This window comes from Mycteria americana, chromosome 1 (genome assembly GCF_035582795.1).
Source record: "Mycteria americana isolate JAX WOST 10 ecotype Jacksonville Zoo and Gardens chromosome 1, USCA_MyAme_1.0, whole genome shotgun sequence".
Classification (NCBI taxonomy): Eukaryota; Metazoa; Chordata; class Aves; order Ciconiiformes; family Ciconiidae; genus Mycteria; species Mycteria americana.
This window is the reverse complement of record NC_134365.1, coordinates 194,738,518-194,761,661: the sequence shown is the minus strand read 5'-3', so window position 1 is coordinate 194,761,661 and position 23,144 is coordinate 194,738,518. Positions and strand designations below refer to the sequence as shown.

Genomic DNA, 23,144 nt, shown 5'->3' with positions numbered 1-23,144 from the left:
ATTGAGGCGCCCAAACTGCACACAGTACTTGAGGCGGGGCTGCACCAGTGCAGTGCAGAGTGGGACAATCACCTCCCTCAACCAGCTAGCTATGCTGTGCTTGGTGCACCCCAGGACATGGTTGGCCCTTTTGGCTGCCAGGGCATGCTGTTGACTCATATTCAACTTACCATCAAGATAGATTATTACATTTTTTGTTCCAAGAGCCTTTTAACTTCAGTGTGTCCATTGTCAATTTTCAAAAGCCTAATGTGATGGTCTCCATTTCTACTGAGAAATGTGGGTAGAATCCTATAGAAATTTAATCATCTGCCTAAATTCATATTCCCTCATAACCCAAAGCTTTGGCAGGATCTTTGTCTTCTAACAGTTTGCTTCAACTGGTTCTACTTTATATGCAGAAACTAAATGCAAACCCTGAGAAAGGCGACGAGAGAAAAAAAGGTTCCTTTTTTACATTTACTCCCTAAAGAGAAAATGGTCAGAACAACTGCCTTCTATACAAGCTTCATATTTGCACATATGGGAAACAGGTGGAACAGGTACACCCTGTCCCTCTGGAAGCATTTATGAAAAGGAAAGCATCTCAGTGCATAGTTTGGTCAATGCTACATCTTGGAGAGTCAGTACAGTACAATGCTACGTCTTGGAGAGAGAGGCAGTACAACTCTGGTATGCACCAAGCACTGAACCTTGGCTAAAAACTGAAAAACAATCTTTTCCATATGTATCTTGCCTACCCCAAAGAGTTTGAACAGCTTACTTCAGGGTTACTTTTCTGTCACACATCTGGAAAGGGAAAAAAATACATACAGTAGCACAACAGCCAGAAACATTCTACTTTGAATCTTTCTCTTCCTGTGCTTCCTTGGCACATATTACTTTCCCAGAAATTGCTTTCTTTTTGATTGGAAAAAAAATCTGCAATTCAAGATTGGAACTGGCAACATTAAAAAGCAATCTCAAACCCATCTGGAAGTATTTAAAATGAACTTACTGTAAAACGTCAGTGGAATCTCTTTGAAGGTACTGTCACGAACAAACTATAAATACAGAAAAGTAATTTTAAAATTTAAAAGAAAGAGCACTTGCCTTCTAGTTTCCTAATGAGTGTGGGTAGGATTCACTGCTTCATTTATCTAAAAGTTAGGCTATGCTATTTGCCTAGGTCCTCTCAGTCACTGTTGAAGGAGAATGTAATCTCAAGAGGATAGCTAGGATAGATAAAGATGCCTATTTTTCTCCACAGGTTATTGAGGCTGGTGGATTTAATGACACAGCAATTTAGCCATTCAATATTTCTTTCAAAGAGGGATTGCCTCAAGGATTTAGAAGTGATTTATTTTGCTAGAGTGATAAAGTGTACCTGAACCAAAGAGCAGATTTGGGCCAGTTCACATTGGAGTTACCCAAATGCAAATATTCTACAATTATTTGGTGTTGAAAAACATATATTCTAACTATTGAGTGCAGTGTATCATTCATGATTCTATTTGGGTAACTGGGAGCTATTGAATGTGTTGTCTGCTGAAGAAACAGAGGGACCAGAGAATCACTTATGAATTACAACGTACATGGTTTCACAGATCCTGCCAAAAAGACAAAGGGATCATTATTTAAAGAGTACCTTAATTTGAATGTACTTAATCAACTTCTTCAGGATTGTGAGCAACTGATCATTTCCAACAGGCAGATCTGACAAAAGAAATAGGCATGTAAAAGGAAACATACATCTGTATTCATTTTACTTTCATTTATAGTGATCAGAAGATGTAATCACTCTCATACACTCACTCAAGTGTGTACTTGTACATATACATTCTTCCATATTAGTGGAAAAGTTAGTGTATGGCATCTAGCCTTCCATATACTTGACTTTCACAGAATTTCACAGAGGTTTCAAGCAAGGTTCTTCCACAAAATGAGTGGTGAGATAAATTTTCTGTTTCTTATGAATTGCTTATGAATTCTTATGAATTTCATAGGAATTGCCTCTTTAAAGGAATTAACTTTTTTAGGTTATTGCACCTACATAACATGTAAACATATTCAAAAGACTGTGTATAAATTCCATGAACTAATACTCACCTGCTGGATATAGGAGTTTATCAATAACATGAATGACACCATTGGTTGCCATGAGATCAGATTCTCTTGATTTCAGTTCATTAACCAGAAGAGTATCATTCACCTGGTAAAGGATGAAAAGAGAACACAAGTTATTAGGGACCTTAAAAAACAACCCCAAACCATAATATAACATTCAGAGAGATGCATCCCATTCTGTAATGTGGATAGACATGGAATGTCAAATCCCTGTTACAAGGCTGTATCAAGGAGACTTCTTTTTCGACACTTAACTGTTTTCAAGTAGAGTTTCCCTCCTTGGATGGTTTTAAGAATGTTTGTCACACCAGGCTCAAAGCCACTTCCAATGAAAACTCCTTGTGTCAAGTGGTAAAGAAGAATATTCCTGAGAGCATTTTTGTCTCCTATTTAAAAAGAAAAGAAAAGTAGGAGTAAAAATTAAATGGTAATGGATAGTTGTCTCTGGAAATTCTAAGGATTCACACAGGCTTGAGCTAGAATTAGGCATAGTATGAATAAAACTACCATGAACACATACAATTTGAATCTGTTAAAATGACGATAAAGGGAAAAAAACAAGCATATGACAAAATGGCACTCAGAACATAATCATAAAGATGCAATGAGAATTCCTATAGAAAAGAACAGAAAAGTGGCCAGCATTTTACTGTTTTTCTGTATTATTTTGTATTATTTGCTTGCACTTCTAATCAGAATTTTTTCCCCTTTTCTTAAATATGCTCGACAAATCATTCGCAAACACAATAATTTCAGGACCACTAAGCAGTCAGCAATATCAAATTTCACCAAGCTACTAGATAAACTCCAGCCTTAACACTGTTGCAATTAAAGGGAACGATAGCTAACAATTAATATAATTATTCTCTTGTGGCAATACCCTTCTGAGATGACTGGGGATAACTCAGAACTCTTCGTATACACACGTCTTTTCCCATCTGGGGCAGGAGAAAGTTGCTATTTACTTCAGGCAGAAAAGGAGTCATTTGGAGTGCTGGTTCTGTCTGTTTTTACAGATAACAGACGCAGCATGGAGAAGTTGGGAAAGGGGAAAAAAACCCTATTCTAGGGATGATTTCCATATTTCAAAGTTTGACATTCCTATTAGGGAAGAAAATAAAAGAAAAGAAGTCAACATTTTCAAGACTGTCTTAAAAAGGAAATGGATTCTGGAGCTCAAGTTAGTGTCCTGGCAGGGCTCTCTGGTGCTCTGGGTCCATGGGACAGTCTGTAGGAATACCCACAACCCCCCCAGGAGACAGGGTACCAAGCAGAGCAGTTTTAAAACACATCTGGCTTGCCTTTACATGGAGTATTGACCATTCTATTACAACTTTCATATTAGCATTACACGTGGCTATTGATTGTTATTAGGAGTCTCAGCCTTGATGAAACTGCAATGGAAATACTGTCTGGTTAAATTTTTTTCCTGGTGTCTCTTTCAGTGAACATTTTCATTTTTCTGCTTTTTGCTTTCATCACTGATATTAATGCAATTTACTTTACTACTGAAATGCAATTAAATGCTCTTTTTCTGCCTACTAAAATTAGCAGAGATTTTGTGACTGGACCATTCATAGATAGCATCGTTACATACAAAGCCTAAACATGGCCATTCAAAAGCTGTTTTCACAAACTGTCGGATTACCTTTGTTCTATGCCACAATAGTTACTGGTTAAAATTATCTTTTGTGTCCTTCTTACAGATAAACAGGGTATTTCTTTATATTCCTTAAAAAAGTTACATATTTTAAGGTTTAATTTTTATGGAGAAAGCAACATAATGTCTTTAAAGAAAGCCAAGACAGAATTCCAGAAAGCAATCTGACAGAAAAAATGGACATTCTGCTGCAAAAAAAAAAAAAGAGGGTAAATTAAAATCTCATCTGCCAAGGAAAGGAAGTAGAAACTGAGTCACAATGGTAGGTAAAGATAGCACATAAAGACCCTTGAAAAGCAGAATGGCAAATATAATTGTATTCTTAATTATAGAAATAATCCAAAATGGCATGGGCTTTGGGTACAACGTCAAATTGTGAATTGAAGACAAAAATAATAGACCTGATAAACTCAATCTTAGTTAATAAAATAACTATATAGTCCAATAAAAGCAGAACAATGCAATTTATCCAGTTACTTCAGTTCACAGCCTTGAGACAAGCTTCATTTCATTTTAGAGCTATCTAATATTAGTCGTTTAAGCTACCTGTTAATTGACTGTTAGTCACTAGAGCCACACCACACTAGAAGGTAATTTAGACCACTATCATAACTTTAAATGGCTGAAGAGATAATTCAAATTCACAGCACCTCATTAGTGAGTTAAAGGCTGTACAGAGCTGGGCTGCTGCTTATCAATGCTCTGAGCTGGACTTTTTGAAGCCATTAAGGATTCATGGGATTTGGCTTCATGTCTTCGAACTTTAATCTGAAAAGTGCAGGAATGGAAAATGTGACTGACCTTGGATGTGGGATTCAAACCAACGACTCCTCCCACACTTGTGCACAGGCCAGATTCACATTATTCTCAAATAAACTAAAAATATTTATAGCGCTGTGGCCACAGGCTACCCCTCTAGTGGGAAATTCTGCAGGAGATTTGAAGTATTCACTGTGCATTTCTTCTCTTACGGAAATAAAGCATGACACTAAAGAAACTAATTTTAAATCTTGTGAAAAAATCTATATAAGTCCAGAGTTTAAAAGTGTAAGATGGAAAGAAATTACATAAATTGGCATTTAGCAATATATATACAATATTTAACTTGTAGAACACAGATGATATCAGAGAACACTGGGTGGAGGCAGAGAAGAGAAAGGAAAGGAAAGGAAAGTCAATACTATGTATCTTTTAATGCCATGGTCACAACTAGAAAAGAAATGTGATAGAAGAGACTTTTCAGTTTAAAAAATCTATAGCAAGGTTTAATGATGAAAAGTTGAAGCTAATTAAATGAATGCAGATTTTAACTTGAAAGGTAAGTACACCTTGGAATAATATATCAAATTTATTTCAAATATGTCAAATCAAATATTTAAATTCAGGTTGGATGCTTTTTTCCAAAAAGATATTTTCTCTATCCTCCAAGAAGGAATTAATGTAGGGAAGTCCTATGACCTGCTCAATGCAAAAGGTAAATTGTTTTATGAGACATCTTTTGTGTAAGAGAGGCACTAGCCACCTTTCCCATTAATTTTACCTTTGCTTGTATTTCTAGTTTTCTTATGTTACTTACTTATCAATATATCCTTATCGTCATCAGTCAAACCTTTAAAAGCATCATTAGTTGGAACAAACAGAGTCCATTCTCCAGGCCGTGACAGAACATCATCTAGATCTGCAGCTTTCACCAGACTGAGGAAAACACTGTTTACAACAAACAGACAAAACACAAACACATTCTGTTGAAGTGTAGTAACTATACTTGAGTCCAGGCACTCAGTCCCCTCATTTTTTCTGATAGTGTATCAATCTTCAAACACTCGTACTATTTCCCAGAAATAAAGACAGTGGAGGAGGAAAATGAGAAAAAAAAGATAGTCTTAAGAGTAGAAGACTGAGGAAAAAGGATTTGAGAAAAAGAAATATGGGCAGCCTGGATCAGAGCAGAATTCATTGAATAAAAACCCTACAGACCAAAGAGATGAAGGGAGGATGCCAAGGGTAGTTGGTCTCTCTAGGAGATACTTGCAGGAAGGGGACAGAAATATATACTGGAAGGGTAGGCAATCATGCTGCACCCATATGGAATTGTACTATTCATTAATTAACCCTCCAGACTCCACTGCGTTTATAGCTCTGGATGCATCATCCAATCTCTTTTGTCCTTTTAGTCCTCTCATTCTGGTGTCTTACTGACTCCTATGTGCTGTAAACAACCATTCTAGCATAAAGTCTGGGAGCCTTTTCAGCATACAGCTGGAGGAGAACACTTTTTCTTCCCCCCCCCCCCCCCCCCTTTTTTTTGAGGAGGTAATAACCCCTTCCTTGCCCTCCCTGCCCTCCAAAATCCAACAACCCACAGCCCACGACTATTTCTCAGACCAGCTGTGCTGTATATACAGTTATTCTCTGCAGGAAAATCTCAGTGCTGTCAAAACTGCTACTCACCTAAACCGCTTATCATTTCTCAGCATTTCATGCAATGTCTTTTCTGCTGGATTGATGATCTGTCTGAAGATGTGAATAAAACCATTCCTTCCTTCTTTACTTCCTCTGACCATGCATGAATTTTCAATACATACAGCCTGATTAAAAGAGAAACAAGTGTAGCTATTCACACAGTGATACACATTTAAACATATTTTACACATGAAATGAGATGGATGCATACTTCCCAACAGGCTCCTAAATTTAAAAATAATATTCATAAGTATTTTCTACAATAAATTGTGTGTTCTTGCCATGAAATCTGGTATTGCTTGAGAAAGCAAAAGTAGCAAAATCTGGAGTAAGTTAATATGGTGTAAATATTTCCAAACTTGACTTTTTTGTTTCCCTTGAGAATGTTCTTAATTAGTTCTAAAAAATAGCTTTAAAAATTTGTAATTAATGGAGTGCCAAGTCTGGAATCCTGTTTTGTTTTCCCAAAGAGTCTTCCATGCAACGAAGTTCCATCGATAAAGATCAGATTTTCATTTTTTCCTAGCTTAAAAGCTTAAAGATTTTTGCTAGATAGTCATAATGGTAAATGTTGGAGGTTTCATTCAGCTTTCTCTTTTATTCTTTCATGACTTTTCATTTTCATAGTTGGGATACATATTGTCAGAAAACCCCATTCACTTACTGTGCGATACACAAAGACTCTAAGCAGTTTTCCTCCAATTGTCTCCAGCTCTTGTCCATTGTACAGTTCATTGAGCCCAACTTTCACTTTTATAATGTGATTCTGCAGGATCGTTTTAAGAAGGCGTTGATCCATCCTTAAGGTGTCATCTACAAAGCCATTTATATAATAATATGTAGTGATTTATATAGTGAATTTTCATTCAAATAAGGTTAACTGTGGATGTTTATTAAAAGACCATGGAAATACTGAATCTTTCTTTGAAATGCTTGAGTTAAGGCTTGGACAGATTTGTGTACACTTAAAATGAATTGTTAAGTAGTTTCTGCAAATTGCCATTCCTTAAATCCAGACATGAACTTTTGACATAGCCCTGATTAATTACGATAAATGATACGGCAGATGATTTATCTGTGGGCCTGCTCCATCTTCTGAATTACTGCTGAAGTTCTTATTACAACTTTTCCTTTCTGCATGTGCACCTTAAAACCTTTCCAAATTTGCTTCTGTGATGGTGAGTTAACACTCAAATTCTTGTGGGAAGGGCAGGATGCCCATGTGGTCACTTCTGCAAATATGCAAATGCCTGTTTTATAGTATATTTGTATCAGTTTCTCTCTGCTTTAATGCACTGAAAAATACCAACCTGCTTGTATAATTTTTTTGAGAATAAATAAGTTGTGAATCTAATGCAAGTAATGCAAAGATTAAGGGAACTGGCAGTTCATTAATATCTTTCCTTTCCCACAATCTGTCTGTGCGTATTTTGTATCGTGTTTTAGTGATATTATTTCCATTAACAAATGATACCACCAAAAACAAGCTGTGCAGCCTGGTGGTTAGGCTTGTTTTGACTTTCTGCATGGTATGTATTCTGAAAGGGTGAAGTATCTCTATTTCTCTACAGCTCTCTTTCCTTGGGACTTGGAACAAGTACTGGGGGTTATTTGGAAAACTGTCAGGGTAGCATACATTTTTGTTTATTTTGACATTCAGAGAATAATCTTTTAAGGCTACTAACCTGAGAAAGCACCATTCAGAGGTGCCAAGAGAGTGTATTGGCCTTCTGGTCTTAGAGAAGATGCCAGTCCTAGCTGTGCCACCAGGTCTGTAAAAGTAGTCTGCTGGGCACCCCCAAGCTCAATGACTTGCTTGGCTGCAAATAAAGGAATAAGAAAAGGTATTTTAACACACAATTTATTCCTTTTCTTGATTTGCATTCTCCATGCTTATCCATAACAATATATATCTGAGGGAATCTAGGTAAGATTGCAGAAAACATCTGCAGTGTAAGAAGTTTTTCATCCGTATCACTGACCAGAATCAGGAATTAGCACTTCATCAATGAGGTGGATAACGCCATTGCTTGTCACAATATCTTTGCGTTTCACCATCTTCACTCCATTCACAGTCAGGCTTTCACCATCACAACCAACTTCAACTGTGTTTCCTTCCAAGGTTTCATAGACAGCTCCACCTGTGATGGCTTCAGAGCACTGGAGAGTATTTAAAATATGGAACTTCACAAGAGCTGTGGAGAAAAGAGCAGGAAGTTCATATATAGGTGTTTGGACACATATATTCACATATATATATATAAAATTCACATATAGGTGTGGAATAAATCATTACACTTACACTATTTTTAATAGCTTACTAGCTTATCCAGCATATTTGCTTATTTGCACTCACAGATTTTTTATCGAAAGTTATTTATATAAGAATTGATACTATGGGCCTCTAAACAACATCTCTGGTCAAAAATCTTTGGCATCCCTTATATTATGAAAACCATACTGGTTATGCTGAGATCTGCGTGTAACAGAGTATATAATCAGTGACTGCAAATGATATGCTCCAAATGGACCTCTGAGTACAAAACTCTATAGGCTATGCAAAGTCAGCCCCAGATTTATATTTTGTTATGCCTTACTATACAAGTGAGATTCAGTATACTACCCTCTGTGGGTACCAAAAGAATCAGCCAAAAATTGTGAAAGCAAACTGAAAAAAATAATAAAAAAGCCACAACGAAAAGGCCATGTTATTTCAGGATTCCATTTTTAGCCCTTGTCTCACACTAAAATTGGCCCTGATCCTTCTTTTCACCATTCTCCATGGAGATACTGCACAGTGACTTAATCAGGCTATTATGAAATGATGGAGAACTTCTTCAGTGCAGTGGATCTCATAAATGAGAATAGAAATGTAGCCTTCCATTTCTTAGTGGTCCATTACATTACTGTTCACATAACAGACCAATTCAGTTATTATTTAGTTTTACTGTAGTTCTCAGAAGAATAAGTGTGCTGACTGTTATAGTTTGTCAGAATATATAGTATAAATTCAGTTCAACTTGCAGGGCAGAACTTGCTTTTTACAAGAACATGTCCTTTTTGTACGAAAAAGCTGTTCATGAGAAAACTATGAGAGAAGTGGGAATAGAGGTGGGAATCTCTATCGAAACTATGCAGCTGAACTATTAGAAACATCAATATGCCTATATTTTCACAGTTTCCTTTAAACTGTTTTGGAAACTGAGTTTTCAGTGAATTTGAATCCTTAGGTGACTGGAAAAATCAGAGACAGAAGAAATAACTCCTCCTATATGTATGTAAGTACAAGTGCTTAATTTCAGATCTACTAAGATAATGTAGTTTTTACCTCCTGATCTACTCACCTGTATTTCTCATTTGCAAAAAAAGGTTACATACCTTCAGAAGCCACCTTGTCACCCATGATCCTTTCTAAGACTCCCCTTGGAAGTCTCTCAAAAGCTTCATTAGTAGGAGCAAAGAGTGTGTAATGACCAGGCCTTCCAAGAATATCCAAGACATCTGATGTGATGGCTGCAGCCTAGAAAATAATTTGATTTTTAATGCTGGTTATTTAAAATATTACCAAAATACATTATCTGTCTAGTTTCACCTAGTGCCCACAGGTACTTTAATGATAGACTCAGATCAGTGTTATAGAAAGATGAAAAAATGAATTGACAAAAAGGAGTAGAAAATTAATTTTGTGGGAAAAATATGTCTTGATATACCAAGTTTCATCCTTAATTTAGCACACAGTAATCAATAAATTCTGATAGAGGTGACAACAAGGCAGAAATTACTATTATTATGGCCTGAATTTCTAAATGAAAAATGTGAATGTATAAGTTTTGACAAATTAGATCAAAGCAATAGTCTATCAAAGCTAATAATTTGCCCCTGAAATAATAAAAAAATGTATTACAACTGTATGACTACTTTGATTAATACAAGGAGGAGGTTTTGAATCACAACAGGAGGCTGAGGGGGGACCTCATTGCTCTCTACAGCTTCCTGAGGAGGGGAAGTGGAGAGGGAGGTGCTGATCTCCTCTTCCTGGTATCCAGGGACAGGACACATGGGAATGGTTCAAAGCTGCTTCAGAGGAGGTTCAGACTTGACATTAGGAAGCATTTCTTTACCGAGAGGGTGGTCAAACACTGGAACAGGCTTGCTAGAGAGGTGGTCGATGCCCCAAGCCTGTCAGTGTTTAAGAGGCATTTGGACAACACCCTTAACAACATGCTTTAACTTTTGGTCAGCCCTGAAGTGTTCAGGCAGTTGGACTAGATGATTGTCGTAGATCCCTTCCAACTGAAATTATTCTATTCTATCTCAGGCTCTGAGGTCAGGAAAAATTATCTCCAGATTTTTAATCCCTAAAATGTTACTCTGGACATTAAAAAAGTAAAGTTAAACATGATGAAAAATTCTCTGCTTTCTAGTAATGAAGAAGAGGTAAGCAGTCTGAACTAAATAAAACCCAATTCAATATTTTCCAAAAAAATATAATTTCCCTTTTATTTCTTAAATAAATATTCTTAACTTGATTATAAATCTGCTCTGTACAACCTCACAATTTGGGTGTTTCCATTATTGCATTAATCCTAAAAGATAATACTATAACAATATGTATTTCTTTAGTGGCTGCAACCTGCCTTCATTAGAGTCAAAAACTGAAGAAAAGGAACAATGCAGGAAAAGTAATCAAAGATATTGTGAGAATATATGAGGGATTAAAAGGGTAATATGATAGAGTATGCCAATATAAATTATGAACATATTTTCTAGAAAAAGAACATATGTAAAATTGAACACATATGGACTTGAGTAAAGAATTTGCTCGGTTAAATATGAAATACTATTAGCTCAACCTAAGACAGAAAGATAAAGTGCATATGAAACTGGCGAACTGGAAGATGGGAATACCATCCTAAAAGAAATGTCATATTAGAGTCTCAGGGCTGATTTTGTTTAATGGTTTCATTACCACATTTGCTTTTGGAGCCGAAGTCATTAAAGCAATATGAAGTGCAGAGGCACACACACAGGAATTAGCAGGTGTATGCGTTATAAACAGGGACTTCACCCTTTGAAAAGTCAGAAAGGCAGAGCGCAATGTGATGCAACTGAAAGAAAACCAAGTATCATGCTAGCATGTATCCTGAAACCAGTAAGTTTTTTTTCAAGCACAGTTAGGCAGGTATGCAAGTTACTATAAAAGGAATAGGTAAGACCTTATCTAGGATTAGGTGAAAATGTCTCCTTAGAGTTCACAAAATTTAAACCCAAATAGAAGAGATACAAGAAAGAATGCACAGGAAAAAAATCAGACAGAGAGGGCTTCTTTTTCAACTGGAGACTAGAAAGGGTTGGCTTTTATATTCTGTTTTTTAAAGGGATTAAATTATGTGGTTGCCTATAACTGTCATGGGCTGGATTTGAGGGATTCAGAGGGTCTTTTCCACCTTTATGTTTCTTCATTTAAAATACTTTTTTGTATTTATTGAGGACATGGAGGAAGGAAAAGGACAACAGCTATTTGCAAAACCATGGCATATTTTTTAAAACATGTACAGCATGCAATCCTATTACACTAAGCAGACATACTTTCTAGAATAAGGAGAAATTAGAAACTTGGACAGAAAAAAACCTGCTTCCCCTCTGCAAGAAAAATCCTTCCTACATGTATCTACTGGTGTTCTGAAACTTGCTATGAGTCAGGTTCTGGAATTTATTTGGATTTTTTTACCATTTTCTATCATCCATTTTGAAATTATTCTTATTTATCTAGCACCAGACACTGTAACTTATGCTCACGCATTTCATTACCTCAGTGCTTAAGAGAAGACACAATTTTAATGTACAGGGACACACTCTGTCCTATTGATGTGGTCTTATTTGATTCACAAAAGAGCAGAAACAGACTCCTTATGTAAAATATACTTTGCCTTTTTATCTAGCTAGATTTGCAATATTAGCTGGAGTTCTTAATTTAATTTATTTCTGTCTCTTCTAACCCTTCTTACTTCCAGGTACCATGCACAAAGAGAAAAGAAAGAAGAAAAAACTAAAAGACGAGAGAAACATTTTTATTTTTGTCCACCTACTCTAAAAGATGAAAGATCATCCTCGACTTCAATGAAATCTTGAATGGTATTTCCAACAGCGGTCAGGACACGATCAATGACATGAACAGCACCATTGGTAGCAATCTGGTTGCCATGGATGACCCTGGCACAGTTAACAGTAACAACCTATATTTGAAGAATCAAGCAGAAGATGATTAAGCATTAATCTGATCACATACTTGGAACCTGATTCTTACAGATTGGCAATGTATGTACTGTATATTATGTATTCACTGTTGTTCTTTCAGTTTTTATTTTAAAATTTAAGTAAAACCTTGTAAGATTTGAAAGGCTGACTAAGCTTCTGGAAAGATAGCAGCAGATTTATTCAGGCTACAGTGATTTCATATTCATGTTTTATTTCTTGCAATTATTCATATTTGTTTTCCATATCTGGTTAATATGGTGATTGTATTGGTTTTTACTGATGTAAACTGTAGTCCAACATAAACATTTTGATGCATTTAAGACAACAAAGATGAGTGACTTGACTGGGAGATTTCTAACATTCATAAAAATAATTTTTTTTTCCAGCCAAATAATGGATGTGTGTCCCCTACAATCTTAAATGCTTCTACTGTGCACTCCAATTCAAATAAAAGATCTGATTTAATATTATTTTGTAAACACATGAAGATTAATAGTAGATTTTGCTCTCAGATTTATTATGATCATATATTTTGGCCACAAAAGGCTTTGTCTTTTAGGAAGACAGTTCATTCTTCTTTGAACTCTGATTTCTAAACAGCAAACAGCACAGTTCATTAATTCTTTCTTAGTGATTAGGCTACACAGCAGACAAAATATCTTCAAGAGAAAATTTATTTACTTTTGTCAGTGGCAACTGACTTGCTAGATGTTAAACTTTCTATAACCTATTTTCTTAGGTATAGAAGGAAATAAAGGAAGACTAATGGCTATAACTGAATAATTATATTAGGGACAAAAAAAAAAAAGAGAATACTTACCCCATTAGGATAATGGTTAATATGCAATTTCTGATCATTATACATAGACACCAGAGTCATGCCATTCTTAAGATCTTTTGTCAACAGGCGCTTGTTTACCATGTGGTGGTGGAGAGCGTTATACAGTTCAATATTTACATTGTCAACCAAATTCCTGTGAATTTCCTGAAGAAGAAAGGAATTTAATTAATTAGAAGCTTGAAAACATTCTTCCAGTTGGAAACATGTACTTATTGCTTTACCTTAACATATGCTTTCAATATATTCAACAATGGATATTTCTTGTCAGGAGACACAACTTTGATACTTATTGATCTGGCTATACTTAAAAGATGCTTTAGTCTGATATGGTTACAAATGGAAGACACGAGGTCTCATCACAGACAAGCCATTGGAGCAGCTTTGATTCAATATTTATTTAACTAAAAGCTTTACTAAAAGGACACCTGAATCACTGATGAAGTACGATTATACTCTACATCATACAATTGCTGGAATTCCTGTCAGTTTTGCCAAAACTATGCTAATAACACTAACAATATTAATATTTGTCATGCAAGTGCTTAAATAAGAAACACTTACAGTTGCTTAGTACTCCTGAAAATAAATTCAGACTCTCTAGCTTCAGCAATGCATGTTAAACATGCAAATTATTTTATTATAACTTGTGTAATGTCCTTTTGTATCTAAAATATCAATAGTTTCTAGTCTACCTTATCATTGACTAGCTGTGTTGCAGCTAGAACATTAGCTGAACGATAAACACACTTTAACACACACACGCGCGCGCACACTTACTGCATTTAATTCCTCCCAGGCTTCATTGCTTGGTGCAAAGAAAGTGAATGATCCTCGTCCCTCAATCTCTTCTCTCAGCTTTGATATGTCAGAATACTGCTGCGTGGCGGTAGCTCCCACAATACCAAGTGTACCATATACATGATCAATAGGAGCAACTAAAATACACGAGATAAGAATAAACTCTTCAGTCATCCATTTTCTCACAATCAAATCTACCTTGTTCTTTTGGTTGGACAATAGTATTGCCTTTCTGAAAATGTTTAAATCAATATTAAAACAATGTGCTTCAATTCCATTGTCAACATACTAAAAAACCATCCAAACACATCTGCTTGGTTTTTTTTTTTTTTGGTTCGCTTAATGAAAATTTAGATCAAACAAAACCAAATATTGTAATGTTTTCTTCAGAAGATTTGTTGTGTTTTGTGCCAACCCAATCTCAAATGGGAGGCGATTCATTGAGGACAGGAGTAAATTCCATCCATAATCACAAAAATTTCAATGGAGTGGGTCTCATTTGGTTATGGTGGACCAGAATTCTTCTTGTGAGGCCTCTTATTCTTCTTCCAGAGTGTGGTTTGTGCATATATTGATTCATCCAGAGAGTAAGAATGGTCTCACAGTTAAAACACTGCTACAGGAGAACAGGATTCATCTCTCCTAATTCTAGGCATCTAGAAGTGAGGCATCTGCATGCGAGCTAATTGTTCTTGGCTCTTTTTATGGTCATGGAGAGGAACAGGCAATTCTAGAGTGTGACTGACCTCATCCTAATGTAAACATCTAAAGTGAGATTAATTCATCTAAACAAACTGAACTCTGCCTTAGATATGCCTAACTCTATTATTGAATATAAAAGGATTACTTCAGATATAGGGATCTAAAGTTATGAAATTTATTCCTTCTCAGATTACTCTTCCCTGCTGTAATTAATTGTATTTATGTAAAACAGAATAGCACAAATAGGAGAAATTTGATGAATTCCTGTCTTCATTTTCAGTCCTTCTTAGTTTACTTAAAGCCTGTAACACTCTTTTAGTAAATAAGATTCAAGTCTTCTCAGGAAAAGGAATAAACAGAATTTAGATATGCCACACATCATGTCCTGGGTTTCTGACCTCACTGGTATGCTCTAGGTTATTCTGGGGTGTGATGGGAATAGGTATAAAATTTATTCTTTGGCAGCTTTGGGAACTGAAGACTCTACCATTCCTCTCCAATCCAGCAACTGGAAGGAGATGGGAAATTCAACTTAAACTGCATGATTGAATTCAGTGCTGGCTGATTTTTAACTGTGTTGGCTGTATGCAAATGAAGCTGTGTATTCTCAGGCAGTAATTCTCAAAAAGAGGCAATCCTTTCTCAAGATGACCACCTTTGAAAGTGTCCTGTGTTGTAATGCTTCGCATATACTGACTCATCCATATGAAAATAAGTTTGTACCTGCAGGACATCCTCTCATACCATCCATCTTCATATAGCCAGGACAGCACTCATATAAGACAGTTCTGTGGGATATAGACAAAAGCACAATTAAATAATATACAGGACAAGTGTAAACTAATTTTAGCTGAGTCTAATTTTTAATTTTTTATTATTAATTTTTCATTGCTAAGTACACACTCTCCAGATCTTCATCCCTTTTTTATCATTCAACCTTTTCTGTATAGACTACAAATTGGTTGTATTTTACTAAATGCAAGGCTTTTGAATTTACAGAATGAATGTCATCATTAAGTTTAAGTGCTAGGAAGGAACATGGAAGGGGATGTGGAACTCATGTAGAGTTATTAAAAGATGATGTGACTAGAACAGCAGCTGTAGAAAATTAACTGGTCTATTTTGAAAAGATTAGATGGGATTGAAGAAAGGGAAAAATAAAGAAAGTGAGCACATTGACAGAAACTGGTGGCAGCAGGGTTGTAAAGGAGAAAAAAAATTCAATTAACTGAATAGAAATCAAAATGACAAAACTACATGAGGTCACCTACATACTGGATATAGGAACTAAACAGGTGTTTAGGAGAAGGTCCTGTGGATTGTATGGTGATAGAAAATGGGATGGCAGAGCCTCAGTTTTTCAAGGAAGACTTTGAAGAAGCTCAGGAATGAAGGAGAGAACTAATTAAGAACAGACATAAAACAGGTTATAGAGAAGGAAGTCACTAAATACTGGATGGATGGACACAAGGGAAAGTTCATTGGTAAACATAGTGAGGATGAAAACCAGACTACAAGAAATCAAAAACAGAGTTAAGAGAGTATGTCATGACAACATATACAGAATTTAGCAATACCAGGGACCAGGAACTGTTATATAATGAATACGTGTAAGCTGTACATAACTTCAAACCAGGGCTAACTGATAATTCTATACTGTAACACTCAGTTTAGCATTGATGGTCTTATAAGATATAATGTCCTCTTAATTAATATGACAGAAATAAAAGCTCTGCCATAGATCTGCTTCACAAATTCTTCTCTCTTACACAAAAGTGCAAATTCACTAAAGTTATCACAGAGTTGATTTTGGCTCCTCGGGAGAGGGAACACCAACAAATTATACAATCTTACCAAAGTCTAAAACATAACCTTTAAGACATTAGACTTCAGATATTACTTTTCCAATTATGGTACACTGTGAATGACAAGGAAAAATTGCCATCATGGTTTTACATAATAGATTTATTTTTATAGGTGTGGCTGATGTTGGCAGTGCTAGGGTTCTGAACACTAATTCCTTGAAGGTTTTTGCTGAGTCTTTACCACTACATTCCAGCTTTTAATCTGTAGACTTTTTGGTGGCAGCTGAGTACACTTCTCTCATTTTTCATACACTAAAACTGACAAAACATTAACCACAAACATATTAAAATGAATAGCTTATTCAAATGAAAAGTTGAACTTAAGACCTTCAACATCCAAACTACTTCAAGAGATTAAAAAATGAAAATAGACTGGAAGAACATTAGCATTACAAAGAATGATTTTAAAAGTGAAGATTATAATTCCATAATTGACAGCAATCTGATAGAGCTGGTGAAGATTAAATAATTTTTTTAAAAAACACAGTCTTTCATTTCTCTGTGCTATGAAAATATTTTGTCTCCTTTCCCTCATATATATATACACACATGATATATTTACCCTTCTGCCATGTCCATCTTTTCAACTGAGAAGCCATATATTGAAAGTATTTGTATAGTTCTTTTTTAATACAACTTTCTTTAAAGCAATTCACTGAATGGCTATTTCTTGGGAATGCAAGAATAGCATACAGTTTAGACTACAGATTTTCTAACTAATAAGGAAATTAACTTTATGCTCTTCCTCCTTGTTGCGTCCCTGCCAGAAGCTACTAAAAAAAAAAATCTGATTAAAGAAAACTGTGTAGCAGAATAGGAGTCAGAATGTTCACCCAACTGTGTGAACTGCTTTGTCATGAGAAAATATTTTTTCCTTCCATGGAATAGAAAATATCTCCCTCTCACCCCACGAGCAGCTATGAAAGATTGCAGTCTTAATTAGCTTTTGGAAAAAGGAAAGAGGAAGCTGAGTTATAAGCACAGAATAAGACATGGCAAGTTTAGTCTTGCCATATCCAACAATGACACAATTAATGAAAGGCAGAAAATTGGCTGAAGAACATAGTTAAGAAAAAAAATGTTTCTTCAGCCAAGAATTACAAGATCAGTGCCTTTTTTACCATGTAACTTGTTATGTACAGCCCAGGCTTTTTGTCAGTCATCAAGGGTTACTGTAAGTTCCTACTTACAGTATTCATGTTCCCTTACAGCAGACTGCAATTAGAAGGTCCATGTATCAGTTGTGCTCAACATGTAGTGAGAAAGATGGAATGGGAGAAAAGGGGTCTGTATGGAGGATCCCACAATAAGGTTAAAACCAGATAAAACTCAGTACAAGATGCAGTTCCTCAGCACCACTTGTGTATAGACACAGTACACAGGGGAAGTACCATCTCACACCATAAGTTATCCTCATCTGTATCTCCCTACTAGTTCAATATAAGAAGGTGCCCAAGTGAAGAAAGCAGTTACTCACATAACAAGCAATGCTGCATTCTTGAGTTTTTGGAGGTTTTGGTGGTTTTTTTTTGGTTTTGGGGTGGGTTTTTTGTTTGTTTGGTTGTTGTTGGTTTTTTTTTTTTAGCACAAAGTTGTTTTGACCTCATCCAAAGTAGTATATTCCAAAGGAAAAAGGGGCAGAGCAACACTACCGTATGTCCTTGTTATTCTTGGCTAACAGAGCCAGTTTTCAGTTTATTCAGATCAGCTCTGTGACTCATCTGTTTCTACTCCTTGCTGGCATGGAGATAAAATACTGCAGAGAAACAGCGGAAAGACTTCTGGTCCAATAGACTTTGATTTTAGCAAATCTTTAAGTTGCATCCCAGTTGGAAATTTACAGCAGTGGATAGGAAGTGTGAATAATAAAAGTATTCTTAAATTAACATTTTATAGATCATATATGCAAGTTAGGGAGGACTTGTTAGCATGGAGATATTAACATGAGAAGAGCCATTGTCCTTTGGATTAGCATTCTTATTATAGTAACCTCTTTAGTCATGTCTGCATTTCTGTTTTGAGTACACAGGGTATAAAACTCCCATTAACAGCTAAGATTAAGTTATAACAGGTGCTCTATTACAGCCACAAAAAAGACCTCAGGAGTTCTATGACTTAACTTACTCTCATATGCACTGTTTTACCCCTCTAGCCTTGCTCTGTGAGTGCTTGTACAATGGTAGGAATGTTAAAAGAGGAGGGAGAAGGTAGGTGATAGTTTTGTGTAGACTCTCATGCCCAAATCCACCCAGCCCCACTGCTCAATGACTTCCTCTGGATGGCTGTAGCAGGCTTCTTGCTTAGGGCCTTACACAGGCTCTGTAAAATGTTTTACAGCTTACATTCCTCTAAATTCTAGTCAGTGAAGAGAATAAAGTCACCGCCTGACTTTAGTTCAATGAGTCCAAACTGCCTATTGCTTCAAACTATTTTTCGTGACACATGAAGGGTATCTATAACTGCGTAACTCATTTTATTTCTGGTGCTCAGCAAAGTAATGAATTCCCTGTCAGATTTGTGCTGAGAGCAGACTTTCTCTCATGGGAAGACATGACATCTATCTAGGAATAAAGCCACAGGAGTAGGTTGTTTTCCAAAACTGACTTTGAGAATATCCAAGTTTCAGCCTAAGTAATTTTCAGAAAATACCCTTTTTCCCAATGTGTCTGCAGTGGAATAAAATGTAGTTCCAAAGAAGTCAGTGGTATGGCAGACTTTACTCAAAAGGTTAAGTATTTTGGATGACTTGCAGCATGTCCACAGAAGGAAAAGGGAAGTCAGTATTATAATGCCACCTGGAGGATAAGGAAAGATTCTGATAAAAACTATAAACCTATGGGTCCTGAAAAAATTGAAGGTAGAGGTGGGGCAAATGACTACACACAGTCTAGTTTGACTGGAAATTGATCATTATTACCATCATCAAATGGATACAAATCTGCAATTTGTATGAAAAATTAGTTCTAACCTATCTAGATTTGCTTATAAAAAGAAAGCTAAAATCAAAATGGGAGAGACTGGTTAGGATTCCAGACAGTCAATTACATTCCAAAGAAAATTCTGGGGATTTAGAATAATCAGATTGCTTGTCTGGGCAGGATGTTCATTATGATTTGCACTACGTCCACTCTGACTTACTGCTGTTCCTTTCTTCCACCTCCTTAAGTAAGTAATTAGGAACCAATAAAGTTTACAATAGCAGAAAGCTTAGGGTGATAGCTTGGCCCATGAAAATCAGGTCTTTTCCTCGGCTCTGATGCAGCCATGGTATCATTCTTCATGTCTAGACTGACTTAGAGTTGAGACTTCAAAGCCATGGCAGTGCTTGAAAGGCAAGACTGTGTGTTGGAATCAGTGTCTCTCTGTATTGGAAGTATAACTCAGCTCCATTAATTTATGGTATGCTGTCAGAGCACTGAAAATATTTTCTCAGACACAAAGTGGAAGAAAACTTCATCCTACTACATCTTCCCTCAATCTTTTTCCTAAGGATCCTTTCCAACACTGTGTTATGACATGTAGCATCTTTCAGGAATCTCAAAAAATGCAAAGCCTCTGACACCCAACAGGAACAGTAGAAACCACAATCCAAGCCCATTTCAGGTCCTTGCCTGACTACTATCTGATTTACATGTCTGATTTTAATAGTGCAAAAATTGTTATTGGAGGCATTTTTCTCACATAAATAATCATTTAGGAGTCTTAATCAGTTTTACATTAGTAAGTATAGGGATCATGCTCAAGAAGAACTATGAATATAGTTGTTTGTCAGCCAGGACAGCTGAACCAGCCGAAAAATGAAACAAAATGTAAAGCTGGCTTTGAAGAAAAATGAAAAAAATAAATAGGAAAATGATACTTTTTAAATTATGAATGTGTCATATATTTAGATGCATTGAAGAGAGCATGAGAGACTCTAGCCATATTAGCACTGCTAATGATGCATGCACACTCTGCATCATTTTTTGTGGCCCCCCATTCCCCTGCACAAACCCAGATTGTGCCTGCATCTAATTATTTGTCAACATAGAATTCTTTGACTTTCTGTAAAGAACCGTTCAATGAATTTCATACAAGTTTACAAAGTCTTATAGCTGCAGTTTTAACTTAAAAGTATTCTGTAAAAGCTCACTTGGATTCAATGTGAGCTATGTGCAATTGTTTAAGTCAAATATATCTTTTTTCCCCCCAAAATTTATCATTGTTTCTATATTTAGAAACACTTTTTAAAACTTGAAGAATGGACTGGAAAATGTGGATCCTATTTACTCATGATTTTGACAATTAGGAGAGTAAAACTATGACTAAGTAATTGCAAATTGTCAGTCACTTCTTGTTCAAGCTCTTCTTTCTAGGTTATTTAGTGAATTATTGTTGATCAGAAAAACATTTTCAAGATAATTTAAGAGGTTGTTTACAAAAGGAGTCATCTTTGACTGGCTCATGTTGCTAACACTGTGGATATTTTTATTCTATATTAACCTCTGTTAAGGAATCCTTTAGCATAGAAACAAAAAAATCTCTATTCCACTTTACATTGACATCTAAAACAGTGGTTGATGTTCATTAGGAAAGTTTTGAGTACAAATCTTACTTTAAATGGAGTTAAGTTCCTCATACATATAATTTGCACCATGTCTCAATATAACTTAACATCTTTATGTCTTAGGGCGTACAATCTCTCAGTGAGTATTCAAATTGTGTGCTTCAATATTACTTGGGCATTTGGAAGAGTTTTATAGGCTTTCACTAAGAGACTCCTAATACCCTAAGACAGAGTTGCAATTGAAGCCTGGACTCCCTGTTCACTCAAGCCTTTCTGAAAATGTCACCCCAGACCTATTTGGACCCTGTAAGAGAATAACGGGAAAATAAAAATAATTATTTCCTGTGACAACTGCTGAGAAATTTATCCAAGTAATTGCACAACAGCAAGAGAAAATGTGGTACATGAGAAAAAAATAGTTTATTGTATTGGGTAAACAATGTCAGTCTCTGTTAAATTACTTAATTCTAAGTGAGACAAGCGGGGCAGACCGAGTTCAGGACTGGAGGTTTTGTATGTGCTCACACTCTGAAGTTGCTCTATGGCTGCCGAAGCAGTAATGACTTTGACATTTTTGTCACAGAGAAGGCAATGACTTGCATTCTGAGAAGTGACAATTGAAATATACACACAGATTCCAAAAGAATGCCAGACTCACGCAGATTTAAATCTGTATCCACAACCATATTCTGATTTCTTTTTTTCTTTGTGGTGAGGTGTGGTCTGAGCACACGGCTCTGCTGGGTAGTGCTGAGCTTTTATACAACTGGCCTATTAGGTCCCTCTATGTTTTTGGGTAGGTCACCTAACCTCACATCTCTTTGTGTTTAAAATACAGCTATGAATACTTAACTCAGAGAAGTATTGCTGAAACTAATACTTTGAAGCCTCTTAAATTTAAAAAAGACTCTATACTATGCTGTCATTTTCAGACTTTCCACTCCTTTTGTAATTATTTTTGGCAACAATTATTGGATCTGTTCTCCAGGTGGTTTTAGAAGCAGCTAAAGAGAAGCTGTAACCCTGTAAAATTATGAACTGAATTCTTCCTGTGTCTGCATTTGAAACAAAGTTAGTTTGTCTCTGAAAAAAGGAGAGTTTTCTAATCGCACCTTATATTATCTCAATGAATGGGGAATAGTTTTGAAACAGAGCATACTTACGCTTTCTTTCCACAGATGGCTCCCTGGTACCAGTTTCTGCAGGTGCTGAAGTATTTCTTTTTTGTTCCCATAACTTGCTGAAGGGCACAGACATTTGGGCTATGGGTGGGAGCGAGAAACATTTTAAAAAGAAGTTTCTGTACCTCTTTGGAAAAGTTTTATATAAAATAGCGGCAAATACCATTTCTGTAGAGCAAAAGTAAGAAATGAACGTCTGGCTTCAGTTCCCAGGGCAGGTGTGTTTTCAAGCAACCACAGTGCAAGCTCTCAGGAGTGCTCAGCTGGGTTCCTTGGCAAGCCCACCTTCCCAGCAGGGACAGAAGATTCCCCTCCATTCTGGTTTGACCCTCTGTCTCTGATGGGCAGTGATCGCCAGCTGTGCCTAGTCAAATCTCAATATGCCTTACATTTCTCCCTTCCCCCTGCGAAGTGAATTAATTACCAGCCACCAGGGACCGAGTTGTGAATACTATCAGGCTCTTTTCATTAAAGTTTTTGTCTTGTACAGATCTGTGCAGCTGAAGGTCATGGGGAGATGGGGAAGAAAAGTGCCTTGTTCTTTATGTAGAAGGAAACCCTGTCGTCTGTAAATCAATAAGCTATTTTGATTACCAACCGTTTGGAGTACCGCAGGCACCTAAGCAAACATTCTGGGAATTACTGGGGACCAAAGGGTAAATTGGCATGTAAATAAAAGGAGTCACAGATTTCAAGTGAGGAATATTTTTTCCTTGGCATGCTA

At 36.2% G+C, this 23,144-nt stretch overlaps 1 protein-coding gene across 13 annotated transcripts in view; it reads right to left on the bottom strand.

Moving 5' to 3' along the window:
• POSTN (periostin) overlaps positions 1-23,144 on the bottom strand; it is a 36,693-nt gene that overhangs the window by 12,556 nt on the left and 993 nt on the right. For all 13 annotated transcript variants that reach the window (XM_075490467.1, XM_075490482.1, XM_075490489.1 and 10 more), the window contains exons 2-16: positions 22,403-22,501; positions 15,552-15,616; positions 14,106-14,263; positions 13,308-13,472; positions 12,319-12,465; positions 9,608-9,749; positions 8,212-8,424; positions 7,915-8,049; positions 6,894-7,042; positions 6,218-6,354; positions 5,343-5,473; positions 2,362-2,492; positions 2,089-2,191; positions 1,628-1,695; positions 998-1,043 (exon numbers count right to left, since the gene is read on the bottom strand). In XM_075490467.1, the coding sequence (XP_075346582.1) occupies positions 998-1,043; positions 1,628-1,695; positions 2,089-2,191; positions 2,362-2,492; positions 5,343-5,473; positions 6,218-6,354; positions 6,894-7,042; positions 7,915-8,049; positions 8,212-8,424; positions 9,608-9,749; positions 12,319-12,465; positions 13,308-13,472; positions 14,106-14,263; positions 15,552-15,616; positions 22,403-22,501 (1,889 nt within the window). The remainder of the gene's footprint in view (positions 1-997; positions 1,044-1,627; positions 1,696-2,088; positions 2,192-2,361; positions 2,493-5,342; positions 5,474-6,217; positions 6,355-6,893; positions 7,043-7,914; positions 8,050-8,211; positions 8,425-9,607; positions 9,750-12,318; positions 12,466-13,307; positions 13,473-14,105; positions 14,264-15,551; positions 15,617-22,402; positions 22,502-23,144) is intronic.